Consider the following 26,386-nt stretch of genomic DNA (forward strand, 5'->3'; position numbering starts at 1 on the left):
AGTGAAGAGAGAACCTTCTAAGGGATGGCCTGTGTGTGGAGTTGGAGCCTGGAAAGCTCAGTTCAAGGACAGCAAATGAATTTTATTGTTTCCTTCTAAAATTTTCATTTTTTTATATGGGGTAACATATCATCATGTGTGTGTACACACAGGCATGTGGTAGAGAGAGCTCCTGGGTAGAGCCACAAACTAGGGAGGCAGCACTATAAGTGTGTTTCCTGTGAACGACCCGTTCTCTGTGATGGGACCAGTGCAACCCAGAGCTGGGCACCTAAGGAGGGCGGCTGTTTGTGTCTTCCAGCATCATCAACCTCAGCCTCTTTAGCCCAGTATTTGGAGAACGGGGCCTTTAATTTTTTCCTTTTCCTCTACCTACAACTGACCTTAGGTAGAATAGTCCAAGTAGTATGAATTAAGGCAAGGTCTGCCACCAAAAGGTCCTTTGACTACTCTGTCTTTGGTCTTTTGGGGGAGGGGGGTTTATTTTCTGAAATTAACACATGTACACCTCCTCCCCAAACAGTCATTTCCATATACAAAGTAGGACACAAGAAGAGGACTGAGCGTGCCCTAGAAGGCTTCCTTCTGGCTTGGTTATCTGCCTGTGATGGCTGGCTTTTCTGGTAGACCATCTTTCCTATTGCTCCTGAGTTTCTGGTTGATTTTAGAGGTGCAGTTCTGGACTGGAAGAAGTCACTTATTGAAGTTCCTCATTGAGTTTCTTATTATTTGGTTTGGGTGGTTTGGCTTTTTTTTTTAAGTGGTTTTTTTTTTTCAATGTGTGAGCTGAACTACATGCAAGCCACCTTGCCCTGAACTCCCCATGTTATATTCTACTGAGTAGAGATTCCTTTGAGCAAGCACCTTTGAGAGGATTAAAGGTGATGTGAGGTAGGAATGGTGTTAGTCACCCATACCTGGTTTCGTTTAATCAAATTCTTTTTCTCCATACCAAGTTAACATGTATCCATCAAGAAAATGGGAGATTGGGGGTGTGGGCGTCAAGAAAGGAAAACTAATTGGAAGTAATTTTGTGTTATGGTCAGAAGAGGAGAGTCCTTAGTGACTTGTTACTTTGGGAGACTTTGAATAGTGAGAGGATGGAGTCAAAGTACAGAGTTCTGAGAAGGAAGTCTAGGTAGTTACCTTCCTGCCCTGCTTTCTGTCCCATCGCAGTGCCGAGGTGGATTGAACTTAGTGATGATCAGTAGAGAAACCTGATTGTTTGGGGAGTGCATGAATGCTGCATAGATAGGCCCTGGGACTGATTACAAATTGAAAACTTTTCTGCTGTAATGCTATCTAGCTTAGTGGGATAGTAGCACTTTTTTAGCATAGTGAATAATGAATATTGACAGTTAAGAATGGAGGAAATCTAAAGCCAGGGAAGTCAAAATGTTAGGACTGGGAAGGAGCTTAGAACATGGGATGTTCTCAGGTTATGGAATGTTTTCTTCCTCTAATAGCCCTGACACATTCTGGCTCTTTGATCCTGGCCAGGTCATTGGACAGTAGCCCAGACAACTCCCTAAGACTTAAGGTGTAGAACGGGGCCCACCCATCTGCACCAATGTCATTCCCATTATTCAAGAGATCATAGGAGACTGAAGGCGCATTGAGCCTTTCAGAGAACTCTCAAAGTTCAGGGGTGTTTTAGAGACCCCCTTGTGCATCTCAGCGAGGTGGCTGTGTCCAGTCAAGGTCACAGATGAATGGCACCAGACAACTTGAATGACCCAGAGCCTGTTGTTCTTCCTCATCAAGGAAAGTGGGCCCGTGGACACTAGTCCTCCCTCCCATGGGTGTGGTCCAAATCAAATGAATGAAAGCACTGTGGAGGTAATATTTACCCAGAGTATTATGATCAGTGACATGATTTCTTGTGGTAGAGTTTATTGGTGGTCAATGCCGGTTTTCCTGATTTCAGACCTTAGTGAAGTGTCAGACTTTCCAAAGTGTTAGTTCTCTTAGGCTAGACTCTAGAATTTATCTGAAATAAAACTCCTTTGTGCTTTTTATGGAATTCAGAACCCACTTTTTTCTCACTTTGGTTTGTGGTGTTATTTTTTTCCCCCACAGATAAAATAAGAAGAGGAGACAGAAGCCCTGTGTAGCTGCAGCCATGCCATTCCCATTTGGAAAATCCCATAAGTCTCCAGCAGACATCGTGAAGAATCTGAAGGAAAGTATGGCAGTTCTAGAGAAGCAGGACATCTCGGACAAGAAAGCAGAAAAGGTGCGGACTCAGGCTTGTGTGGGCTGCAGGGATTCATTTTTAAATCTGTCAGAATTATTTTCAAATGATAACCATAGGATTTTCTCATGTCATAGTTAAACATTTTTGGTAGTTGTATTGTCACACTGGGTGTTACACTGTATTTTAGTCTTATTTCATTCAGTGAAAATAGTGGTCTTTTCTAACCCCAATGTTTTATAACTTGCCTATATTTTCTTGAAGAGATTCTCATTCAGTGATTTGAATTTAAAAGCTTTTTAGTATTTTATTCCATAATTTGTGTGCCTTTTCCTGGGATTGATTTAGAATTTTTGTTCTGCCTGGAGATTTTCTTTTTAGAAAAGCCTCATTTTTAATTAACAAGTGTTTATTTCCCCAGGCCCCCCCTAAAAAGAAAAGAAAAGAAAAGCCTTGTTAAAAATATGTATAGTCAAGTAAAGCAAATTCTCTCTTTGGTCATATCCCAAATGAGTGTCTCGTAATGCATTTTGAGTCCGTTTCCCTCTGTCAGGGGGAGTGGCTCCTTTGGAATCGTGGTTTGTAATTGCATTGATCAGAGATCTTCAGTGTCATAAAGTTGTTTTTTATCATGGTGTTATTATATAGAATGTTCTTCTGGTTCTGTTCACTTCATTCTACATCAGTTCAGGTAGTCTAATTATGTCTGAAATTGTCCATTCTTATGGCCCAGCATATTCCATTTATGGGTTCTGTTTGTAACAGTATTTCATGAGCCTGCAGAGACTTCTGGGAAGTCTTGCCATCCTTATTATTTTTTTTATTTAGTATTTTATTTTCCTCCAGTTATATGTAAAAGCAGTTTGTAACATTTGTTTTTAAAACTGTGAGTTCCACATTCTCTTCCTTCCTCCCTCCCTATTCTCCCTCATTGAAAAGGCAAGCAATTTGATATAGGTTATACATGTGTAGTCGTGCAAAACATTTTCATAATAGTCATGTTGTGAAAGAAAATAGTCCCAAAACAAAATAACCCCCTTAAGAAAAATAAAGTAAAAAAAATACGTTTCCATCTGTATTCAGACACCGTCAGTTCTTTCTTTGGGCATGGATAGTATTTTTCATCTTAAGTCCAGGGTTGTCCTGGCTCATTGCATTGCTGAGAATAGCTAAGTCTTTCACAGCTGATTATCTTACAACATTGTGTTACTTTGGACACAGAACATTTCACTTTACGTCAGCTCTTTTAAGTCTTTCCAGGTTTTTCTGAGAGCATCCTGCTCATCATTTCTTATAGCACAATAGTATTCCTTCCACACACCACAATTTGTTCAGCCATTCCCCAATTGATGACCATCCCCTCAATTTCCAGTTCTTTGCCACCAAAAAAAAAGCTGCTATAAATATTTTTGTACATATAGGTTCTTTTCCTTTTTGTTTTTTAACTCTTTTGGCATACAGACCTAGTAGTGGTATTGCTTGGTCAAAGGGTATGCATGGTTTTATAGGCCTTTGGGCATAGTTCCAAATTGCTCTACAGAATGATTGAATCAGTTCACAACTCCACCAACAGTGCATTAATATCTCATTTTTCCCATATCCCCCCCAACATTTGTCATGTTCCTTTTCTGTCCTATCAGCCAATCTAATACATAGAAGATAGTATCTCAGTATTGTTTTAGTTTTAATTTCTCCAGTCCATAGTGAGTTTTTCATGTGAATATAAATAGCTTTGGTTACTTCATCTGAAAACTATTCATATCTTTTGATCATGTATCAATTGGGGAATGGTTCTTTTATAAATTTGACTCATTTCTCTATATGTTTGAGAAATAAGGTCTTCATTTTCCTCCATCCTGTCTCCCTCCTCTGATTATTCTGTTCCCTCTCTCTTTTCACCTTGTCCCTCCTCAAAAGATTTTTGCTTCTGACTACCTCCTCCCCTAATCTGCTCTTTTTTCTATCACACACCTTCTATCACCCCTCTCCCTCCACTCCTCCTTTCCTGTAGGGTAATATAGAATTCAATACCCAATTGAGTGTGTCTGTTGTTCCCTTGTTGAGCCAATTCTGATGAGAATGAGGTTTATTCATTTCCGGCTCCCCCCCCCCCCCCTTCCCCTATCTTCCCCTCCAGTGTAAAAGTTTTTTCTTGCCTCTTTTATGTGAGATAGTTTACCCCATTCTACCTCTCTCCTTCCATTTCTCTTAATACACTACTCTCTCACCCCTTAATTTTATATTTTTAGATATCATCTCTTCATATGCACTCAAACCTATGCCCTATGTCTGTATAATACTCCTTTTAGCTGCCCTAATGAGAAATGTCTTATGATTTACAAGTATTACCTTCCCACATAGAAATTAAACAGTTTAACTCTTTTAAGTCCCTTATGATTTTCCTTTCCTGTTTGCCCTTTTATGTTGAAAGTCAAATTGTCTATTCAGTTCTGGTCTTTTCATCAAGAATGCTTGAAAGTCCTCTATATCATTGAATGTCCATTTTCTCCTCTGAAGGATTATACTCGGTTTTGCTGGGTAGGTGATTGTTGATTGTAATCCTAGCTCCTTTGCCTTCTGGAATATGATATTCCAAGCCCTTCAGTCCTTTAACTTAGAAGCTGCTAAATCTTGTCTTATCCTGACTGTGTCTCCAGTTGTTTCTTTCTGATTGCTTGCAGTATTTTCTTCTTGACCTGGGAACTCAGGAATTTCGCTATAATAATATTCCTGGGAGTTTTCCTTTGGGAGCTCTTTCAGGAGGTGATTGGTGGATTCTTTCCATTTCTATTTTACCTTCTGGTTCTAGAATATCAGGGCAGTTTTCCTCGGTAATTTCTCGTAAGATGATGTCTAGGTTCTTTTTTTGATCATGACTTTCAGGTAGACTAATAGTGTTTGAATTATTTCTCCTGGATGTATTTTCCAGGTCAGTTGTTTTTCCAGTAAGATATTTCACTTTGTCTTCTATTTTTTTTATTCTTTTGGTTATGTTTTATTGTTTCTTGATTTTTCATAGTCATTAGCTTTCATTTGCTCAATTCTACTTTTTGTTTAGTTTAGTTTATTTTTTTGTTTTTAATTTTTAACACAGTTTATATCACATAACACCGTTCCAACTTTTGGTGATATTTCTTTTAAAGCATTTACAATATAGACCACAAACATTTTTTAACATTAACCAACGGAGACACAAATAATAACTATGTATGCTAACTTCATAAGCCCTTGACCTAATTGTCTCCACACTATTACTAAGAATTAAAGGACCCTAACTTATTGTTGTTGGTCTAAAGTCCTAAGCCTAATAGCTTAATTTTAGACTTGACCTTGAATGTTCCCCTACCAGCAATCTATAATTTAACAGATCTGATATTAAGCTTACAAACCTTTTGACTATAGGAAATTGCCACTAAGAGTAGGGACATTACAGGGAAACAATATCTCCCCAACTTCATGTCAGTTCCAGGCAGGAGTAGACTGTCAACTTGCATTCAGTGAGGCTTAGAGTCTGCCAGGTGTCAATGGGGAAATTGAGTCAGGAGAATCCTGCCTCAGCCCAGGCTGAAGAGCTGCTCTCCCACCCTTCCCATGAGATCACCTTTTTCAGTTCATACCAGCATTTCCTAGGCTTACTGGCATCATGGATTGGAGGCTCAGACCACCTTTCTTGCTTTCCATACCTGGAGTTAGACTCAGAAAAACAGTCACTTAATAGTCCCATAACATCTTAAAATAGCAAGTTCCAATAACCAGGTTTCAAATATGACTGTAATTTCACATTGGCTAAGAAACATCTTTTGAGGCAAGTCTTAAGTGGCTTACATGCCTTTCTATACCTTTTCTAGTTCTTGCTTAAATAACAATCATAAAATCAAATTTACCATTAAAAACTTAACTTTTCTGTCAATGCCAAATTTTACCTGAGGTTACCTGCCTCAAGGAGACTTAGACTAAAATTCATTTCCCCAAACTAAAGATGTCTGTGATTTAGTCACAGTAATTAATTCAGTCAACTGTTTTAATACTAGTTGCTTTTACATTACTTTGTAACATGTCCAGTTTTTCTCCCCATCTCTCCCCTCCCCCCACCCCCTAATACCTTGCTTTCTGATCCCTTTCCCTCAATGAGCCCTCCCTTCTATCACATCCCACCCTTCCCTTCTCCTCATCTTCTCTCTTTTCTTGTAGGGCAAGATAAATTTCTATACTCCAATACCCCATTACCTGTGTTTCTTATTTCCTGGTTATATGCAATAGTAATTCTCAACATTCGTTTCTAATACTTTGAATTCCACCTTTTTTCCTTCCCTCCCCATCCCCACTGAGAAGGCAAGCAATTCAATACAGGCTATGTATGTGTCGTTTTGCAAAAGACTTCTATAATAATCATGTTATCCTCCCTTATTTTTTTATTCCCTCATTTGACCTTGTCCCTTCCCAGAAGTGTTTATTTCTAGTTACTCCCTTCTCCCATTTGCCCTGCCTTCTATCACTCCCCTCACCCCACTTGTTGCCTCTTCCCCTACTTTCCTGTAGTATAAGATAGATTTTCATACCAAATTCAGTGAGCATGTTATTCCCTCCTTAAGCCATATGAGGAGAGAGTAGCTTCACTTTCCCCCACTTCCTTTCTCCCTGTTCTCCATTGAACAAGATTTTTCTTTACCTCTTTTATGAGTTATAGCCTGCCTCATTCCATTTCTGCCTTTCTCTTCCCAGTATTTTCCTCCCTCACCCCTTAATTTTTATTTTATATCTTTTTTTGTGGATATTATCTCTTCTGATTCAACACAGCCTGTACTCTGTCTATATGTGTGTGTGTGTGTATGTGTGTGTACAATCCCTCCACCTACCCAAATACTGAGAAAAGTCTCAAGAGTTATAAATATTTTCTTTCCATGTAGGAATGTAAACAGTTTAGCTTTAGAAAGTCTTTTATGATTTCTCTTTCCTGTTTACCTTTTCAAGCTTCTCTTGATTCTTGTGTTTGAAAGTCAAATTTTCCATGTAGTTCTGGTCTTTTCAACATGAATGCTTGAAAGTCCTCTATATTATTGAATGACCATTTATTGCTGGGTAGGTGATTCTCGGTTTCAATCCCAGTTCCTTTGACCTCTGAAATATACCATTCCAAGCCCTTCGATCCCTTAATGTTGAAGCTGCCAGATCCTATGTTATCCTGATTGTATTTTTCCACAGTACTCAAATTGTTTCTTTCTAGCTACTTGCAGTATTTTCTCTTTGACCTTGGAACTCTGAAATTTGGCCACAATATTCCTAGTGGTTTCTCTTTTTGGGTCTCTTTCAGAATTCTTTCAGTATTTATTTTGCTCTCTGGTTCTAGAATATCAGGACAGTTTTCCTCGATAATTTCATAGAAGATAATATCTAGCCTCTTTTTTTGATTATGGCTTTCAGGTAGTCCCATAATTTTTAAATTGTCCCTCCTGGATCTGTTTTCCAGGTCAGTAGTTTTTCCAATGAGATGTTTCATGTTATCTTCTATTTTTTCAAACTTTTGGTTTTATTCTCCAACTGCTTGGTTTATCTCACAGTCATTCATTTCCCTGAACTCACTCTTTCAGAGAACTATGAGCTTTTGAACCTTTTCCTCCATTTGCCTAATTCTGCTGTTTAATACCTCCCTCTCCTCATTGGCTTTTTGGACCTCTTTTTTCAGTTGAATTACCCTCTTTTAAAGGTGTTATTTTCCTCAGCATTTTTTTGGTTCTCCTTTAGCAAGCTGCTAACTCGCTTTTCAAGCTCTTCTGTTGCCTGAGCTCAGTTTTTAAGTTCACTTTGGAGGCAGGGGTCTTAACTTCCTGTGACAGCAAGCCTTGTTCTTCCTCATCAGAAAAGATGGGAGGAGACACCTGTTCACCAAGAAAGTAACCTTCTATGGTCTTATTTTTTTCCCCATTTTTGGGGCATTTTCCCAGCCAGTTCCTTGCCTTCTGAATCCTTTGTCAAGAGATTAGACTCAGCTGCTCCATTCCCCTGGGCTTTGGGTAGGGGCGGAGCCATCACTCAGGGCTGGATTTTAGATCAGCTGCTCCCTACCGCCAGAGGTTTTAAGCTGAGCTGCCTGAACAATGGATCCAGGTTGCTTCCCAGCCTCCTAGCTGCCTCCAGGCTGCCGTTGCCTGGGGCTATTGCTGGAAAACTTGTTCCCTCTCACCCAAATGGGAAAGCCCTCCCTCACTGACCTTTGGAGCTTTCTTTGTCCCTTGTGGGTGAAGGTATCTGGGGCCTTCCCTGCTAGGAACTCTGTCCAGAGGTCTATTCAGGTCCTGTTCCTACCAGTGCCATGTGACCAAGGCTGTGCTCCGCTCAGCGTTGCGTGAGATAGACCTTTCCTGTCAGCCTTCTGGGCTACCTTTGGCTGGAAACCTCTTTTGCTCTGTTGTTCTGTGGCTTCTGCTGCTCTAGACTTTGTTGAGAGTCCTTTTTACAGGTATTTTGTGGGCTGTGGGGGAAGGGCTAGAGTATATGAGTCTTTCTACTCCGCCATCTTGGCTCCGCCCTCAATTCTACTTTTTAAGGAGTTTTTTTCTTCAGTGAATTTTTGGGTTTCTTTTTTCTTTTGACCAATTCTGTTTTTTTAAGGCCTTCTTCACTTCATTGGCTTTTGTGTCTCTTTTTCCATTTGGCCAAGTCTTTTTTTAAGGTGTTATTTTCTTTAGTAATTTTTTGGTGTCTCCTTTAACAAGTTATTGACTCATTCTTCATTATTTTCTTGTGTCGCTCTCATTTCTCTTCCTAATTTTTTCTCTACCTCTCTTACTTGATTTTCAAAAACCTTTTTGAGCTCTTCCATCTCCTGAGACCAGTTCATATTTTTCTTAGAGGCTTTGGATGTGGGAGTTTTGACATTATCTTCTTCTGAGTATATGTTTTGATTTTCCTTGTTACCATAGTAACTTTCTGTGATAGGAATTTTTTCTGTTGTTTGCCCATTGTTCTAGCCTATTACTTGATTTTTAACTCCTTGTTAAAGTAGGGATCTGCTTCTGTGGTGGAGGGGAGACTGTCCCAAACTTCACGGGCTTTGTGCAACTGTTTTCAGAGATGCTTTTAGGGATCTGTAAGTTTTTAGGTCTTTCAAGGTGATAATGATCTAAGAAAAAGTATTTTTTACTCTCCTGGCCCACAAGTGAACTATTGGGGCTATTGTGAACAACCACAAGCGCTGTTTTCTTCCCTGGAACTGTAGGGAAGGTTCCCGCCTCACAAGCTCTGCTATGCTAGCGTTCCTCTTCACCCTGGGACTGCCTCCTAGGACTGCAACCTGGAACAGAATATGGACAAAGCAGTCTGACCCCCCCACAATCTGTAGGCTGAGTGTTCTGGAAGCAGCAGCAGCTGCTGCTGATTCAGTGGCTCCCAAGGCCTGCACCTGGTTTGTTGGCACCAGGGCTGTGCTGGTACATCCTGTGCTGGATTGTGCTCCACTCTCACCCAGGTGTAACAAACTTTTTCTGTTGATCTTTCAAGTTGTCTTGGACTGGAAAATTGTTTTGCTCCAGCTTTTTCTGGGTTCCACTGCTCTAGAATTTGTTTAGAGTCATTATTTAAAGGTATTTGGAGGGGTTTGGGGAGAACAGGTGGATCCATGTCTTTACTCCGCCATCTTGGCTGTGCTGCTATGATGCCATTTTCCAGATGGTCGCAATCTTTAGATGATCTCTCTTTCATTGGACACGGCTGAGGACGTTGTCTGTGACACTGGCAGGCACCTTTGGCAAACCTGGTTCTCCCAATTTTACATCTTCTTTGATATTTAGATCATCAGAAGATCCCTGAATAAAACTAGTTCTGTGGATTGATATATCAGTCCAAGAATCGTATACAATCTTTATGGAAAATCTAAGGCTTTTCTTTTCCCTTTTCCTCTACCAAATAATAAAAATAAAAAGAGTAGTGTTTTATATTCTTTCCACCAGGAGTTTTTAACCTTTTTTGTGTCGTAGATCCCTTTGGCAGTCAGGTAGAGCCTATGGACCCCTTCTCAGAATGATTTTTAATTCATACAATAAAATACATAGAATTTCCCATCCAGGCTCACTGTCCCTTTAGGGGTAGGGTCCATAGACCTCAGGTTGAGAACCGCTCATCTCGATTCCTCCCTTATCAATTATATGGTCTGTCTTGCCTTTTTATATTTATTATCAATCATACCCTCAGCATAGATATACATTTTTTAGAGAAGAGAAAGTAGGCAAGAAGGTCACTAATTGCTGATCATTAACTGTAAAGTTTTTTGGTGGAGAGGGGAGGAATTCTATCTGTGAGCTTTTCTGTTTTGGGGGAGCCTTCTTCTCTTTGAGGTAGCTTGAAAATTGACCATAAGTACCTTGGAAACATATTTTAAAAAATCACTATCACCTAACAAGAATTATGTAGACAGATACCTAAGTCCAAAATACAATTTATGTATATTAGAGTATGTAAAAATTTTGGTTGTGCCTAAATCAAGTGCCAAGGAGGGGGAGAGGAAATTTTTTTCCCAGCTATACTCTTAAAGCAGTTATTTAGCAATATAATCCATGGTGGTAGGAATACCTTCTCCCAGGATCATCTGCCATGTAGGGTAGGTAAGTCCTTTCCCTAAAAAACGAAAGAGAGAGTTCTGGCTTCATTGGTGGCTCTGCTTCCTGCTTGTGGAACAGCATAAAAGGGGCCCCCCAGTAGGGTGCCGGAGTTGCCAAACCCTGACCTCCCTGGGGACCAAATGCATTGTCCCTGTGGAAACGACACACCCACCTTAGCCAGATTCTTCTGTTCCTTGATTTGTTGAGTGTCTTTCATGCTATGACTAAGTAAACATCCTTTGTTGAATGTTGAATGGTCCATAAATGTTTCATTTCCTTGTGATCTCAGATTTGATCTGCAGCATCAGCTTGAGTCTGGCCTAGCTCACAATACTTTTTTTCCCCCTTTTGGCTTTTATGGTAATCAGACATTAATCTCTAGTGTGTCTTTATCTGCTGATAAAATCTTAATTTCAAGTAGTTTTCCTTTTTTTATGATCAGTAAAAATAAAACAGTATGGGAGAAGGAGCGGTTGTTTCAAGGTCATGATTAACCTGTATACCTTATCATTATAATAGTAAAGTAAAACAAATCATATTTTATAAAAATGCTTAAATAGTACATTTGATTCATGGATTAAATTTAAATATTTAAAAGAAAAAATTCTGTAGAATTTGTGTAAAGAAATGATGAGTTAAGATTTAGGAAAACTTTGTGCAATGCGCTCAGATTTATAAAGTGCTATAATTTTCCTCCATCCAAAGTTTACCGTTAAAAATGTCTAACTAGAGCAGAGTAAAAAGCAGAATATAATTTTCCTCTTTCTAGACATTACTCTTTTTTAAATGCAGTTTAAGATTGCATTGACTTTTTTGGCAGCCATTTCACATTTGACTCCTTAAACCCACAGTAAACAAAAATCCCCAGATCTTAATCCAGGTACTCTTGTCTAGCAAGGCCTCCCTCCTCTTGCACTTATATTATGGAATTAACTCTTTGAACCCAAATGTACGATTTAGGTTCTTTTCTATTAAGTCTCATCTTTGGACTCTGCTGCAGAATGTCAAAAATTATCTTTTTTGGATCCTGATTCAGTTAGCTCTCCCATCTAACCCTGTGCCATCTACAAATTGGATAGGTCTGCCATTTCTGCCTTCATTGATGTGCTTGATACACCAAGGACAGGTCCCTTTGACCCTCTACTAGAGGGTTCCACATTGATCTGACAACTCTGGATCTTTCATTCATCTGGTTTCCAGTTCTTCCTAAATGTAGATTCATAGAATCCTAATCTTATCTTTAGAAGAAGATGTAAAGTTCAATCAGATATTTTGGTTAATCTTGATGCGTATGCTCTGTTTTAGGCTTTCATGATCTGCCAGAAAAGGAAATGGAGTTCATCTGACCTGACTCATTCTTGACAAAGCTATGCTGCTGATTTGTGATTGACAGTTTCCTTTTCTGCATATTCACTAACCAGGAATCCAAGTCAAACTCATTGGCCTTTCATTTGCATAATTCACTTTTTTCTTTGAAAATTGGGGATTTGGGCTTTTTCAGACTTTTTCATGCCTCTCTTTTTCTGTATCACTGATGGTGACTCAGTAATAACTAGATTCTCTTTTTTTTTTAAGTAATCAGAGAATTAATTCATCTGAGCAAGGAAGGCCTGGTAACTTGACCATCTCTCGGCTTCTCTTGAGTTTTAGCTCTCTGTGAGCCATTTTTGTGCTGTCTTTTCCTTGTGAAAACAAACAGAAGTCTTCTCTCTGTCATCATAGTAGAGGTGTAGATCGTCACTGTGGGGGCAAAAAGGATTTCAGAGCCCGTTTAGTCCTACTTTCTTGTTCGCCTTTGAGGCCCAGGAGATTGGGTGACTTGCCCAAATCCACACAAGTGGTAAGTATCAGAGGCAGAATTTGAATCCAGGTCCTTTGACTTGAGACTCAGTGTTCTTGCCATTGCTCTGTGCTGACTCATAGGATCAGTCATTAGCTTGTCCTTTGATTTCCCTGTTTCCCTCAACGTGTGTCTGTGAAAGCCCTTGAGGGTCAAGCCCATTATTGTAGCTGCAGCTCATGCAGTTACTGCTTCTCGTGCTGCTTCTATGGGACTGTGCCCCTCCTCTGTGTTGGTCCTTCCTTCCTTCCTTCTCTTTTCACAGCCTTCTGTGTTCTTGACTGTTATTCTTTTCCTCTCACCTGTCCTTACTTTTCTAGAGTTTCCTACCAGCACATATCCAGCATTTCCTCATTTTGGTTTGTTGTTAAGGCAACAAGTAGAGGGTTTTTCCAAGTCTGCTGGATCATCACTGCTCTGTGGAGAGGAGCCTTTTCCAACAGCTGCTGTTCCTTTCAGGGGACAAAAAAGAAGGGCAGGGGAATCAGTGCCTTGAGCTCAGGTCATGTGCTGATGCCAAAAATAGATGGACATTTGCCCTCAAAAGCCTGCTTTTAGCAGATTTTTTTTTTTTATGGAATATATGAATGACTTTGCTAAAAAAGAGAAGTTAGCATAATTTGGATCACCGAATTATTTCTCTTCCCAAATTTTTGGCATAGTTTGGCTCAAAACAGACTGTGGATAATAGCCAATGGCGTAGCTATATAGACATGCTAAAATTTACTGTGTAAAGTCAAGTAAAAAAAAGTATAAGTTAGGCAGAATGCATGACCTATGGATAATATTCATCTTTAAATTTATATGGTATGCCACCCTTTGAAATTTGTTTTCATGTACAACATCTTGAGCCTCATGAGAACTTGTGTGGTTAACAGGGCAAACAGTATTGTCCCCATGTTAGGGATAAAGAAGCAGGGTCAGAGGGCTTTAGTGACTTAGATTTGATCAGTCAGTCAGCATTTATTGTTGTGGTTGAGTTGTGACCCATTCTTTGTGACCCCATTTGGCATTTTCTTGGCAAAGATGTTGGAGTAGTTTACCCTTTCCTGCTCCAGCTCATTTTACAATTGAGGAGCTAAACAGGGTTAAGTGACTTGCCCAGGGTCACACAGTTAGTATGTGCCTGAGACCAGATTTGAACTTAGGTCTTCCTAATTCTAAACCCAGCATTCTATCCACTATACTTGGCTGCCTGCTTTTATTAGCTACCTACTAAGTGCCAGGACAGCTAGATAGTGCATTAGGTAGAATGCTTGACAGGAAAACTCATCGTCCTGAGTTCAAATCTGTCCTCAGACCCAAATGGGGTCACAAACAGTCACAAACAACTGAACAGCCAAATGTGTGTCCGGTGAATTAATGGTAGAGCCACAGAATGCCATTCCCATTATACTAAGCTGCCAGTCTTAGTAACTCAAAAATGAGAACTGTTTACTTTTAATTAAGGTCAATGTGGAAAAAACTCTTTTACTTTATTGATTGCATGAGTATTTTCTCATGTGTATGTTTCCCTTCAAAATAACATGTTTAAGAATACTTCACATTTGGTATTTTCTATTACGAATAGTTGTATGAATAGGAACCAAAGTCGCTTCCAAAACACGTCAGAAGCCCAGCCGGAACCATTCTCCCCCTTCTTCCTTATTCTTGTAAAGTAATGGCTCCAGTGTTTCTTAACTATCATTTTAAATAAATGAAGATCCCTGGTGTAGTAGGTAATGTGCCAGTAGGTTTTTACAGTTTGCTGCATAACATCTGAGTATTGACTATTAAATTCTAGGACAGTGACTTTCTGTGCCTATTCTTTATGTATTTCCTCTCCAGTATCTATTCACTTACTCTTTTTTTTACTGCATTTACAATTTTTATTTTTTATTATGTACTTAATAAGCATTTATAAATATGAATGTTTCTATATACAAAAAAACAGAAAACAGGAATTCTGTGTGAAAGAAGGAGTCTCACTGAGTCCTTTTTATAAAGGATATGTTAAATTTAAGACTGTAGTACCAACACTCTTCTGCTTTTGGGTCCTCTTCCCAAGTTCTTTTTGCTTATTCACTCACTGTACCAGAAAAGTAGTACATTGACAAAGAAGATGATTTGGGTGGGGAGGAGAAAGGAAGGAGGCTTTCAGAACATTCATCGATGACTCATGATACTAAACTTGTTTAGAATAATCTTAGGCACCTACAAGTTTATTAATAGGAGCTCTGCTCTTTTGGCTCAGAGGACTAAAATACTTGAGTATGAAATAGAAGAAAACTCAAGCCTTCTAGAGGTGATATAAAGAGAATTTTCTTCTTTCTTAATAGTATGGAATATCTATTGTTTCTTGAAGCACATATTTTTCATTTAATAAATTCTATCCTTTGTTTGGTATCCCCATTTATCTCTCCCTGTAGTCTAGTCTCACTCACCCAGTAACCAATATTTTGGTAATGAATCAGTCTTACTTAGCAGATAAAACCTTTTGCCAGCATTCTACTTTAAAAGCCTTTTCAGCTTGGTGCTGTGGAATCTGTGAGCACTCTGTTAGCATAACCTCCAAAACCCCGCGTTGTCTCTACAGCACAGTGAAGCATTTTGGAGAAAGACATGGCAGAATTTCAGCCCCCATGAGTGGAGGGAGTGGCCTCTCTAGGGACCCATTACATTATCCTTAGGTACTTGGGTAATGGAGAATCTTGCCTTTTAGATGAAACAGACGTGAAAAGCAGAATCAGTGACAAAATTACTGATTGTGGTCAAAGCAGTTCTGCTGGAAATGAAGACATACATTAGCCAGCCGAAGAAAGTGTGCAGTTGTAGCATGTAAGGATTGTCAGGAAATTTTAAATCTGGAAGAGGGACTATTAGGTGTGCTCCAGTCCCTTCATTTTAGAGTTTCAGAAAGAAGCCTAGAATGTGTGTTCGTATTCTCATTCTCTTTCTCTCTTCCCCTCCCTCCCTCCATCTCTTTCTTCCCCTCCCCCCAATTAATATAAAACCTGAGAGTGGAACTTGTGTCTTGATGCCCAGTCCAGTGCTAATGAACCTAATGTGGGGACGAGTTCTCATTAGCAACTTTAATTTAGAAATCTGACCAGTTCAGTCTAGTTCCTTGTTTCCTTTTCTGGAATCATAGATTTAGTCTGAGAGGGACTTTAAAGGTCACCTAGTCCAACTGTGGCCCAGGACATGAAACAAAGATGACTGTGCTCATGAGTCGCACAGCCCAAGCCTCCAGTCCAGCCAGATCAAGCACCAAATCTTTACCATCATGTAAGAATCAACACCCATTGACCAGAGCCCTTCTTAGGAGGCTCTGCCCTCTTGTGAACACAGAGGTAGGACATATTTTCCTTGTGCCAATCCTAAATGGACTGACCAGTTGGTGAGGAGGGATCTGTAACCCACTGAAACAGGATTCTTTGGTTCATTTGACCTTAGAGAAGTATCCTAGGCACACACCCTTTCCACTGTGGTCTTTGCTAAGTTCAGTCACCACTGTCACCTGGACTTTGGAGTTCCTTGGTTACTGTCAGTTCTACTGAGTGTAAATTCTAGGTGGGTGTGGCTTTCCCACCACATATAGATTTGTTTACTTCCTGTTCTCCCTCTACATCCTGAGCTTAAAGACATTTCTCTGTTAAGTTTGTGGTGCTGACACAATGATTCTTTATCTCCTCAAATTCATTTTACTGAAAAGATTCATCACCCTTTCCTCCCTGAAATGTCTGCCCCCCTCTCCTGACTTTCATGTTTCTGTTTCTAGTTGTACTCAGGCTGTGTAGCATGGTGGAAAGAGCACTGGCTAGAAGCCAGAAGGCCTGACTTAGAAGCCTTTCTCTGTTGCTTACTGCCTACATGACCATAAAACACTAGTCTCTGGGTCTTTGTTTCCCTTTCCTGTAAAATAAAGGAGCTGAACTAGTTGAACTCTAAGGTTAGCTCTCTCAGTCCTCTGACATGAGCCCTATCAGGTCTCTGCTACTTAGTACTTGTGACACACTTTAGGAAGCCACTTAACCACTTTGGGCTTCAGGTTTTTCCTCTTTAAAATGAGGTAATTGTACCAGGGGATCTCTGAGGATCTCATCAGCTTTGTGATGCTTGTTACCCGCATTTGAATGTTGAATTCACCTTTTTTATTCTCCTTCACCATCAGTATCCAGTCACAAAATCTTTTTCCTTTGCAATGGCACATCCCCCTTTATCTTTTGGTTCTTTTAGTAAACTTCCTTTTTCTTATGCCTGAACTGTGGTGGTAACTTCCAGGCCTTGCACAGTTTACTCTGGTAGATTGTTAAGAAGTAAGATATTCATAGAATATTTAACATTTCACAAAATGACTTAGCCATAACTTGGGAAGGATATTCAGTGAGACTACAGTAATTGACTTGGTTAGATATGGTCTCACCTTGTCTCCAGAGTGACTCATGAGATCAGGAGTTATATTGCACATCAGAAGGACTGGCTTTGTGTGGGCTTTCCTCTTTTGTGCCCATCACATCTCTGGGATGGCTTCCTTATGTTTTAGCTAAACAGCTAGACTAATCTGCTTTGTGGGATACCTTGGTGGCTGTTACTTCTGCCATGCCCCACTCCTTGGTGACAAGATCATAGAGGTCTTCTAGAAAAGAAAATATGAAAATATAATTGGGAAATATTTGACAATAAAAATGCACTAGAACATGGATAATGTTCACATATGGTTTTCGAAGTCATTATGTGGCCCACAGGGATCCTTATCTATAGTTTAGTGGCCTTCATTTCTATTTGAGTTTGACATCACTGGGCTAGAAAACCTTCTACCACTTAAAAGGTGTTAGGATGGTTATGAGACTAACCTAATCTGGGAGATGTGAGCAGCACTGGAGGAGGAGAAAAAGCTAAGCCAGAAAGATAACCTTAACAAAATGAGAAAAAAAACCCAAAGGAAGTCAGTTGAATAGCCCCTTCCTAGATTGAATCTGGAGAATGAAGACCAGAAATCCTAGGTTTCTGTCTTCTTCCATCCTCAGCCTTTAAAGCTGAGTCTGGATCTCAGCCATCTAGTCCACTTGATGGAACCTGACAAAACTTCGGTTCATGGTGTATCTCCCAGTTGCAAAGTGTTGACTGTGAGGAAGAGCATGAATGGGAATGTTAGGGCCATAGACCAGATAGTGGCACTTTAGAACCAGTTTCTTCATCATGTTTCAGTAACCTAGAGTAAAGTAGCAATGAGGTTATACTACTTTGTGTGCAGCTGTCCTGGTACCAAGGCTCCCTGTGTACCATCATCCCTTTTGTATTTTTCAGCCCACCTACTAGGACATCCCTCTCCCTGGGAAAACCAATGAGTACTTAATACTCTATATCTGCCTTGTTGGAGGCCTTTTCTGAGAGGCTGCTCCATTTATTCTTGAGGACTGGGAAAAGGCTGTTCTCTTACCTTCAACCAAGGACTCAAGACTACTACCAAGTCATTTAGGGAATTCTGAGTAAATGTGCATTCATCATAATTAATGCATAAGCAGTTCTATCTACCCTTGTTTTAGAAAAAAAAAATTAAGGCATCTTTTGGTTCCCCAAGCCATTTCTTGGAATGAGCTGCCTGAACCCTCTCAGAGGAAAGGAGACCTTCTAGTTGAGGATGCTCTGAACTGTTTTCCGTGGTGTATTGAGCTTTCTGAGGGGGATAAGAACCTTGAAGCTTAGAGATGCAATAAAGAAGGACCAAAGAGAGTCAATTAGAACTACGTCCAAAAGCAGTCCATCCTTATCTGATAAGCCTTCCTAGAATCTGGGTCTAAGAAACTGTTGGATAGGGCCCTTTCCCGTCCTAGGGTGGCATTGATTCATTGCAGAGGTAGCTTCTGGGAGGTAGTCTGAGGGCATGGTGACAGAGATGTTGACTAGCAGGGGCAAATCTCCTGTATCAAAATGGGTGTTCTCATTGACAGAAGTTACTGCTTCCACTAGTGCATGCTTGACAGAACTGTGGTTTGATCCATCCATTTTGGAAACCAGTTTGGAACTGTGCTGCAAAAGTCACTGAACTATGTATATACTCTGACCGAGGTCTGTTACTTAGCAGTAATTCTGCATCCCAAAGATGTCAAAGAAGAATGAAAAAGACATGTATAAAATATATTTCTTTTTGTATTAGCAAAAACTGAACACAAAGAGAATGCCCATTTATTGGGGAATGTGGTGACAAGCCATGATTTTAGATGACCAAAGAGGCACCATGATCCATTAGTAGGTGATGTACTTAAAAGATGCACAAGGAGACAGATTCCTGCCAGTGCAGGAATTTGATTGCTTGCCTATGCATATTTGTCACAAAGGTTTACATACACGTAGGCACACAGCCGTATTGTATGCAGTTGAGTGGAGGGAGGGGTAGTAAGTGCATATTGATTGAAAAAGACATTAAAAAATTTTTAAGTAGTTACCTCATCCTTAGGGGGATCCTAGGATCTCACAGCCAGCACAACATCGCACCATGAACCCCTTGTCCAAATGGGCAATGGACACACTTCTCAACTTCTGTTCTTACAGAAATTTCATCCTGACTGTTTAGTACAGGATGGGGACATGAGGCATCTCTAATAGATGCTGATGTGCCCACTGACAACTGTTTTTCAGTGAGAGCCATGAACAGAATTCCTCTATTGGGCCTGACCCTAAAGGGGAAGAAGACCTTTGATTATTCAGTCCTGTCCTCTCCTGGCCTCAGACCACTTGGACTCAGGGTAGATGTAAATTTTATTTAACCTGTCCCTGAGGGCTCTTTGCTTACTAGCCACATCATTTGAAGCACCCCACTGGGAAGACTTTTTCAGATTCTCCATCCTCCAGGGTATCCCCTTATTAGACCAGTGGCTGCCACAGTCCAGTGGCACATGCTTCTTTTTTAGTGAGTGAAACTGTTGGTGAGCCAGAAAAAGCAGTGCTTCCCAAGAGTCAAATCCTCATAGTCAGAGAGCAGTTGGACTGGTGGAGGAGGCAGGTCATTGGGCCTGGGGCTGGAGGTTCAGCCCCCGGCCGAGTCAAAACCTTTTCAAGAAAGGTACAACACTTGAAGGATCCAGGTATGATTTTGAATGTGCTGTTTCCATTGAGTGATGGAGGTTTCCATGTCCTACTCATCTTGTTAGAAAACCTGTTTGTTTTACCTAGTTCATAAGAGGCAGCTATGAATGAAGGGTGACTGTGTGACCCTAAGTCATGTGTTGAATAACATCTAAGACCCATTAAAAGGTGAGTAACTTCTAAAAAGTGGTTTATTGAGCAGCTGCTTTGGGGATCTTGTATACCCCTAATGGGCTGTCAAAGGCTCCATGTAGTCTGTCTGTTATGGACAAAGTCCTCCAAAAATATGGGCCCAGGGGGAGAGACTCCTTGATAGCGTAGGTAGGTCTCCTAGCCCTGTAGCTGTTCTGGGCTTCACTGTAAGGGCTAGAGGGAGGAGAAGGACAGGGAAGGAAGGGAAGAGGACCTGCTGTGTGCCAGGCACTGTGCAAAGTGCTGGATAGATATGATCTCAGTTGTTCTCCTAACAACTCTGAGATAGGTGCTGTTATCCTCATTTTACAGGAATTAAGTGACTTGCTTAGGGTCATGCAGCTAGTAGGGGTCTGAGACTGGATTTGAATTCATGTCTTCCTGACTCCAGACCCAGAGCCCTGTGCCACCTGTCTGTCTAGTCTCTGTCAAGTCTGGCCCTTAATGGTCTAGTAGTTAGAATGGGAAGAGGCTCTTAGGGAACATTTAGCAGTTAACAGAAGGAGGCTTATTTAGTCATAGGATGCAGCACTTAAATTTGTATCCCTTGTTTTAGAAAAACAAGTCTCACAGCTAATGTCGGTGATAAAGGCCTCATTTCTAGAATAAATAGAGAACTGAGTCAAATGTACAAAAATACAAGTCATTGTCTTGTCTCCAATTGATAAATGGTCAAAGGATATGAACAGGCAGTTTTCAGAGGAAGAAATTAAACATATCTATAGTCATGAAAAATGCTCTAAATCACTTTTGATTAGAGAGTTGCAAATCAGAACAACTCTGAGGTACCACATCACACATATCAGATTGGCAGACATGACAGAACAGGAAGAGGATAAATGTTGGTGAGGATGTGGGAGAGTTGGAACACTAATACACTATTGGTGGAGCAGTGAGCTGATCCAGCCATTCTGGAGAGCAATTTGGAACTATGCCCAAAGGACTACAAAAATGTGCATACCCTTTGACCCAGCAATAGTGCTTCTAGGACTGTATCCCCAAGAGATCATAAAAATGGGAAAGGGTCCCACATGTACAAAAATATTTATAGTAGCTCTCTTTGTAGTGGCCAAAAACTGGAAATCAAGGGGATGCCCATCAGTTGGGGAATGGCTGGATAAATTATGGTATATGAATGGAATGGAATACTATTGTGCTATAAGAAATGATGAACAGGAAGACTTCAGAGAAGCCTGGAAAGACTTATATGATCTGATGCTGAGTGAAAGGAGCAGAACCAGGAGAACTTTGTGCACAGCAACAACCACAGTGTGTGAGAGTTTTTTCTGGTAGACTTGGATCTTCATAGCAATGCAAGGACTTAAAAAGAAAATTCCCAATGATCTTCTAAGGCAGATTGCCTTCCACATCCAGAGAAAGAACTATGGAATTCAATTGTAGAATGTAGCAGATCATTTTGTGTGTGTGTGTGTGTGTGTGTGTGTGTGTGTGTGTATTGTGTTTTGGTTTGTTAGATGATTTCTCCCGCTCATTTTAATTCTTCAGCACATCATGACTATAGTGAAAATGTATTTAATAGGAATGTATGTGTAGAACCTATGTAAAATTGTATGCTGTCTCGGGGAGGGAAGGAAAAATAATAATCTAAGTTATATGGTAGTGATTGTAGAACATTGAAAATAAATAAAATTAGTTAATTAAAAAAAAGTCTCAGCAGAGGGACATGGGATGTGTTGACTAGAGTAGCCATGGGACATTGACCATTCTGCAGGGTACTGGCCAGTTGAGTCTCAGGGACACCTTCCTTGCTTTTTGGGAAAGAACTGGTTCTTTTTTTAAAATTTAATTTATTTGTTTACAGTTTTCAACAATTACTTCTACTTTTTAACAATTACTACTACTTTAAATTTTCTCTCCCTCCCTCTCCAAAATGGCATGCAATCTTATATGGGTTCTACACATGCATTCTTATTAAACACATTTTTACATTAATCATGTTGCATAGAAGAATTAAAACAAATGATAGAAACCATGAGAAAAACCAAACCAAAATATAACATAACACGAGAAAATATTTGGCTTCATTTTGCATTCCAGTTCCATAGTTCTTTCTCTGGTTGTGGATGGTATTTTGCCTCAAGAGTCCACTGGGAATGTTTTAGGTCTTTGCATTGGTGTGAAGGGCTAAGTCTATCCTAAACTGTCCTCGCACTCTGTGGCTGTTACTGTGTATAATGTTCTCCTGGTTCTGCTCATTTCACTCAGTGTCAGTTCATATAAGTCTTTACAGGTTTCTCTGAAGTCTGCCTGTTAGTCATTTCTTGTAGCACAGTAGTATTCCATTACATTCATATAACACAACTTGTTCAGCCATTCCCCAATGGATGAGCATCCACTCGATTTCCAGTTCTTGACCACCACAAAGAGCTGCTATAAATATTTTTGTACATGTGGGACCTTTTCCCATTTTTATGATCTCTTGGGGATACAGCCCTAGAAGCAATATTGCTGGGTCAAAGGGCATGTACATTTTTGTAGCCCTTTGGGCATAGTTCCAAATTGCTCTCCAGAATGGCTGGATCAGCTTACAGCTTCACCAACAATGAATTAGTGTTCCATCTCTCTCCCCCACATTTTCTCCAACATTTATCATCTTCCTGTTTTGTCATGTTAGCCAATCTGATAGGTGTGATGTGTGACCTCAGAGTTGTTTTGATTTGCATCTAATCAATAGTGATTTAGAACATTTTTTCATATGATTATAGATAGTTTTAATTTCTTCCTTTGAAAACTGCCTGTTCATATCGTTTGACCATTTATCACTTGGGGAATGACTTGTATTCTTGTAAATTTGACTCAGTTCTATATATATTTTAGAAATAAGATCTTTATCCCAGATACCAGTTGTAAAAATTCTTTCCCAGTTTTTTGCTTCTCTCCTCATCTTGGTTGCATTGGGTTTGTTTGTGCAAAAACTTTTCAGTTTAATAATTATCCATTTTGCATTTCATAATATTCTCTATCATCTGATTTTGTTCAAGGAGGGAACAACATACTCAGTTAAGTATAGAACTCTAACTTGCCCTACAGGCAGTAGAAGGGGAAAGGGGAAAGAAAAGGGGAGGTGAAAAGGGAGAGATGAAGTAGTAAGGGAAAAGAGTGATAGAAGGGAGGAAAGATAGAAAGAGGCAGTGGTCAAAAGTAAAACTATTGAGTAGGAGAAGGGAGAAAAAAAGCGTGAATGGGGGGGAATAGGAAGGAGAGAAAGACAGATATTAATCATAACTGTGAATGTGAATGGGATGAACTCTACCATAAAACGGAGGTAGATAGCAGAATGGATTAAAAAACATAATCCTACAATATGTTGTTTACAAGAAACACATTGAAATGGGGATGCACACAGGGTAAAGGTAAAAGGTTGGAGCAGAATATTTTGTACGTCATCTAATGTAAAAAAAAAAAAAAAAAGCAGAGGTAGCAATCCTAATCTCAGACAAAGCAAAAGCAGAAATAGATCTAATCAAAAGAGAAGAGGAAGGAAAATATATCCTGTCAAAAGGCACCATAGATAATGAAGCAATATCATTACTAAACATATATGCTCCAAGTGGTATAGCATCCAAATTTTTAGAGAAGTTAAGGGAGTTATAGGAAGAAATAGACAGCAAAACTATACTAGTGGGATAGCTCAGCCTCTCGCTTTCTGAACTTGATAAATCTAACCTCAAAATAAACAAGAATGAAGTTAAGGAGGTGAGTAGAACTCTGGATAAGGTAGATATGATAGACCTCTGGAGAAAACTGAATAGGCTTAGAAAGGAATATACATTTTTTTCAGTGGTATATAGCACATATACAAAAATTGACCATGTACTAGGGCATAAAATCCTCACCATCCAGTGCAGAAAGGCAGAGAGAGTCAGTGCATCCTTCTCAAATCATAATGCAATAAAAATTACATCTAACAAAAGACCATGGAAAGACAGACCGAAATTTAATTGGAAACTAAATAGTCTAATCCTCAGAATGAGTGGGTTAAACCACAAGTCACAGCAACAACTCATAACGTCATTCAAGGGAACGACAATAATGAGACAGCCTACTAAAACTTATGGGACACTGCAAAAGCAGCTCTTAGTTCTCAGTTTTATTCTAGATGAATAAAATAGAACAAAATAGTTCTTGAGGCAAAGGACCACATCTGTCTTTGCATCTTGTCAGCCATTAGCACAGTTTCTCAAGCAGAGGAGGTGCTCACTTTACTTGATTTACTCAGTTTCATCCGCTTAGATCAATTCATTAGTTTCTGCTTTTGTATTTCTCCCCTGCGCTTAACACAGTGCTCCAGACATATAGTAAGAATGAATTAATGGTTAATAAAAGATGGCTGGCACGGCCGAGAAAGAGACAGCCAGCTCGGAACCCTCGGCTCCTAGTCTCACCTCTGCCATCTCCTGCTGTGTGACCCTGGAATTGGCACTTTTGAGGTAGGGGACAAGTTGCTTGATGTCTCAGTGTTCTAGGCCAGAGGTATCAAACTCATGACCAACATGGAATTGGAAAATGTTTGACAAAATAAATAAAAATGTAACATAGGGAATGTGACTTTGTGTTTTTTACGTCCCTGTGTGGCCTGCAGGGATCATTTGAGTTTGACACCACTTTCTTGCATTGCATTGCCTTTCCTCCCTCTAAAATGAAATCGCAGGCTAAGTCCCGATCCCTGAATTGATGTTTGGTGTCTCTTATTGTGTTCTTTTTTGTTTTAACTCAGAACAAAAGTCTTCTGAGAGGCAGATTTTAGTTGGAAGGGAAATGATCCTAAAACAGCTGTCCACAAGTCCAGTGGGTTGCTCCTGAAGTGAGTGGACTCACTGGAGGTCTTCAGTGCAGAGGTTGGTAAGCACTGGGGGTGGGCCACAGAGCAGCAGTGGGGCCACTCAACCGTACCTAAGGATCCTGCTGCCCACTTACTGACTTAGAAGACCCCATGTTAACATTATTTGTGTTCCAGTGTGTCTGTATCTACTTTGTTACCCATTCCCCAGTTCCATTTTAATTTAGCTCTGCAGCATTGTGGAGCTAACTCCACTGCTGTAGAGGGTATTCCTGGTTAGGAATTCACTGGGCCAGATGGCTTGTGGAATTCCCTTCTAGAGCTTGGAGTTATGATGACTTTATGGAAGTGCTGTCCTCTAAATACAGTTTGGTGTTTAGCATGTAGGATTACTTTATAGGTAACGGTTTGTTTATAATCATGGTTTATGGGAAGACCTTGCCCATCAATGAGGAAAGTATTTTTTTGGAAGAGAAAACAGGTGCAGAAAGACAGAACTTGTTAGTTCAGATGACTTCCAAATTCAAGGTTATCTATGAAATAACTTTTCAGAACTTCCTGGAGAAGGTATCTCAGGGAAAGGGAATTAAAATGAAGAAAAGGAAATAGTTTGGCAGTCCATACCATAGGCCTGGAAAAGGACAATGCAGCCACATGAAGCCAGAGATTTTCCTTGTTGGGTGAAGAAAACTTGATAATAGAGCAAAGGGAAAGGGACATGGTGACCTAGGTGTCTTACCTGTATAAGTGGTTGGAGTTGGGGGTGGAAGAGACCCTACAGATGGGGGAGGGAGCTTACATCAAGCTAACAAACACTACATTTTAACAGCACATCAGAGAAGAAACACTTAGTGAATTTGGAAAGGGAGATTTGGAAGCAGACTGTGGAAGGCAGAGGGCCAGGCTAAGAGGTGGGTCCTTGTTCTCTTGGTGTTTTAGAGCTATACTAAAATGGGGATAGGGTGGGTTTTAATGCTCAGATTCAACAAAGGACTGTGCTTAGGTGCTGGAGATCTGAAAAGGGGTGAAAGACCCAGGCCCTAACAGCCATTCCGAAAGTGAGGCCTGTACAGGGTTATAGCCTTGACTTTGCTAGGACCAATGTGTGCAAGAGGTCCAGTAGATGGCATAAGGGACTGGAAGAGGAAAAGCTGGCTTTTAGTGGAAGGACCTAACAGATGCTTATTGTAACTAGTTAGTGGTTCATAGCCTCCTCATTAGTCTGGCCTCAAGTCTCTGCCTTCTCATCCATCCTTCCCTCCACTGCCAAACTGATTTTCCCAAAGCAGCTACAAGCTCTCTGCTTATCCCTTCCCGGCCTGTCTCTAACAGGCCTTCTCTCCTGGCTTATCGCCTCTGCCTCTCCTTCTTCCCTAATCCATAATCTATGTAGCAGTTTAAGAATAGTTGCTTTATATGTGTTGTCTCTCAGATAACAGTCCATTTCTTTCTTTCCTGCCCTGGGTAGAGTCTTCAGCTCTTGTCCTTTGCTGCTCTCCCAGCTATGGTACCATCCCCTACCACCCAGTGATCCTGGTATCTATTTTATACATAGCTATTTGTGTGTAGGGGGTCCAAGTGGCACCATAGTGGATAGAGTGCCAGGCCTGGAGTCAGGGAGACTCATCTTCCAGAGTTCAAATATGGCCTCAGATGCTTCCTAGCTGTGTGACCCTAGGTAAGTAACTTAATCCTGT

General features: G+C 40.2%; 1 protein-coding gene across 3 annotated transcripts in view; it reads left to right on the forward strand.

Annotated features, from left to right (window-relative positions):
* The window catches only part of CAB39 (calcium binding protein 39), a 111,535-nt gene that overhangs the window by 55,200 nt on the left and 29,949 nt on the right, over positions 1–26,386 (forward strand). For all 3 annotated transcript variants that reach the window (XM_072640511.1, XM_072640513.1, XM_072640512.1), the window contains exon 2: positions 2,080–2,236. In XM_072640511.1, the coding sequence (XP_072496612.1) occupies positions 2,123–2,236 (114 nt within the window). In that variant the 5' untranslated portion in view covers positions 2,080–2,122. The remainder of the gene's footprint in view (positions 1–2,079; positions 2,237–26,386) is intronic.

This window comes from Notamacropus eugenii, chromosome 2, assembly GCF_028372415.1.
Source record: "Notamacropus eugenii isolate mMacEug1 chromosome 2, mMacEug1.pri_v2, whole genome shotgun sequence".
NCBI lineage: Eukaryota > Metazoa > Chordata > Mammalia > Diprotodontia > Macropodidae > Notamacropus > Notamacropus eugenii.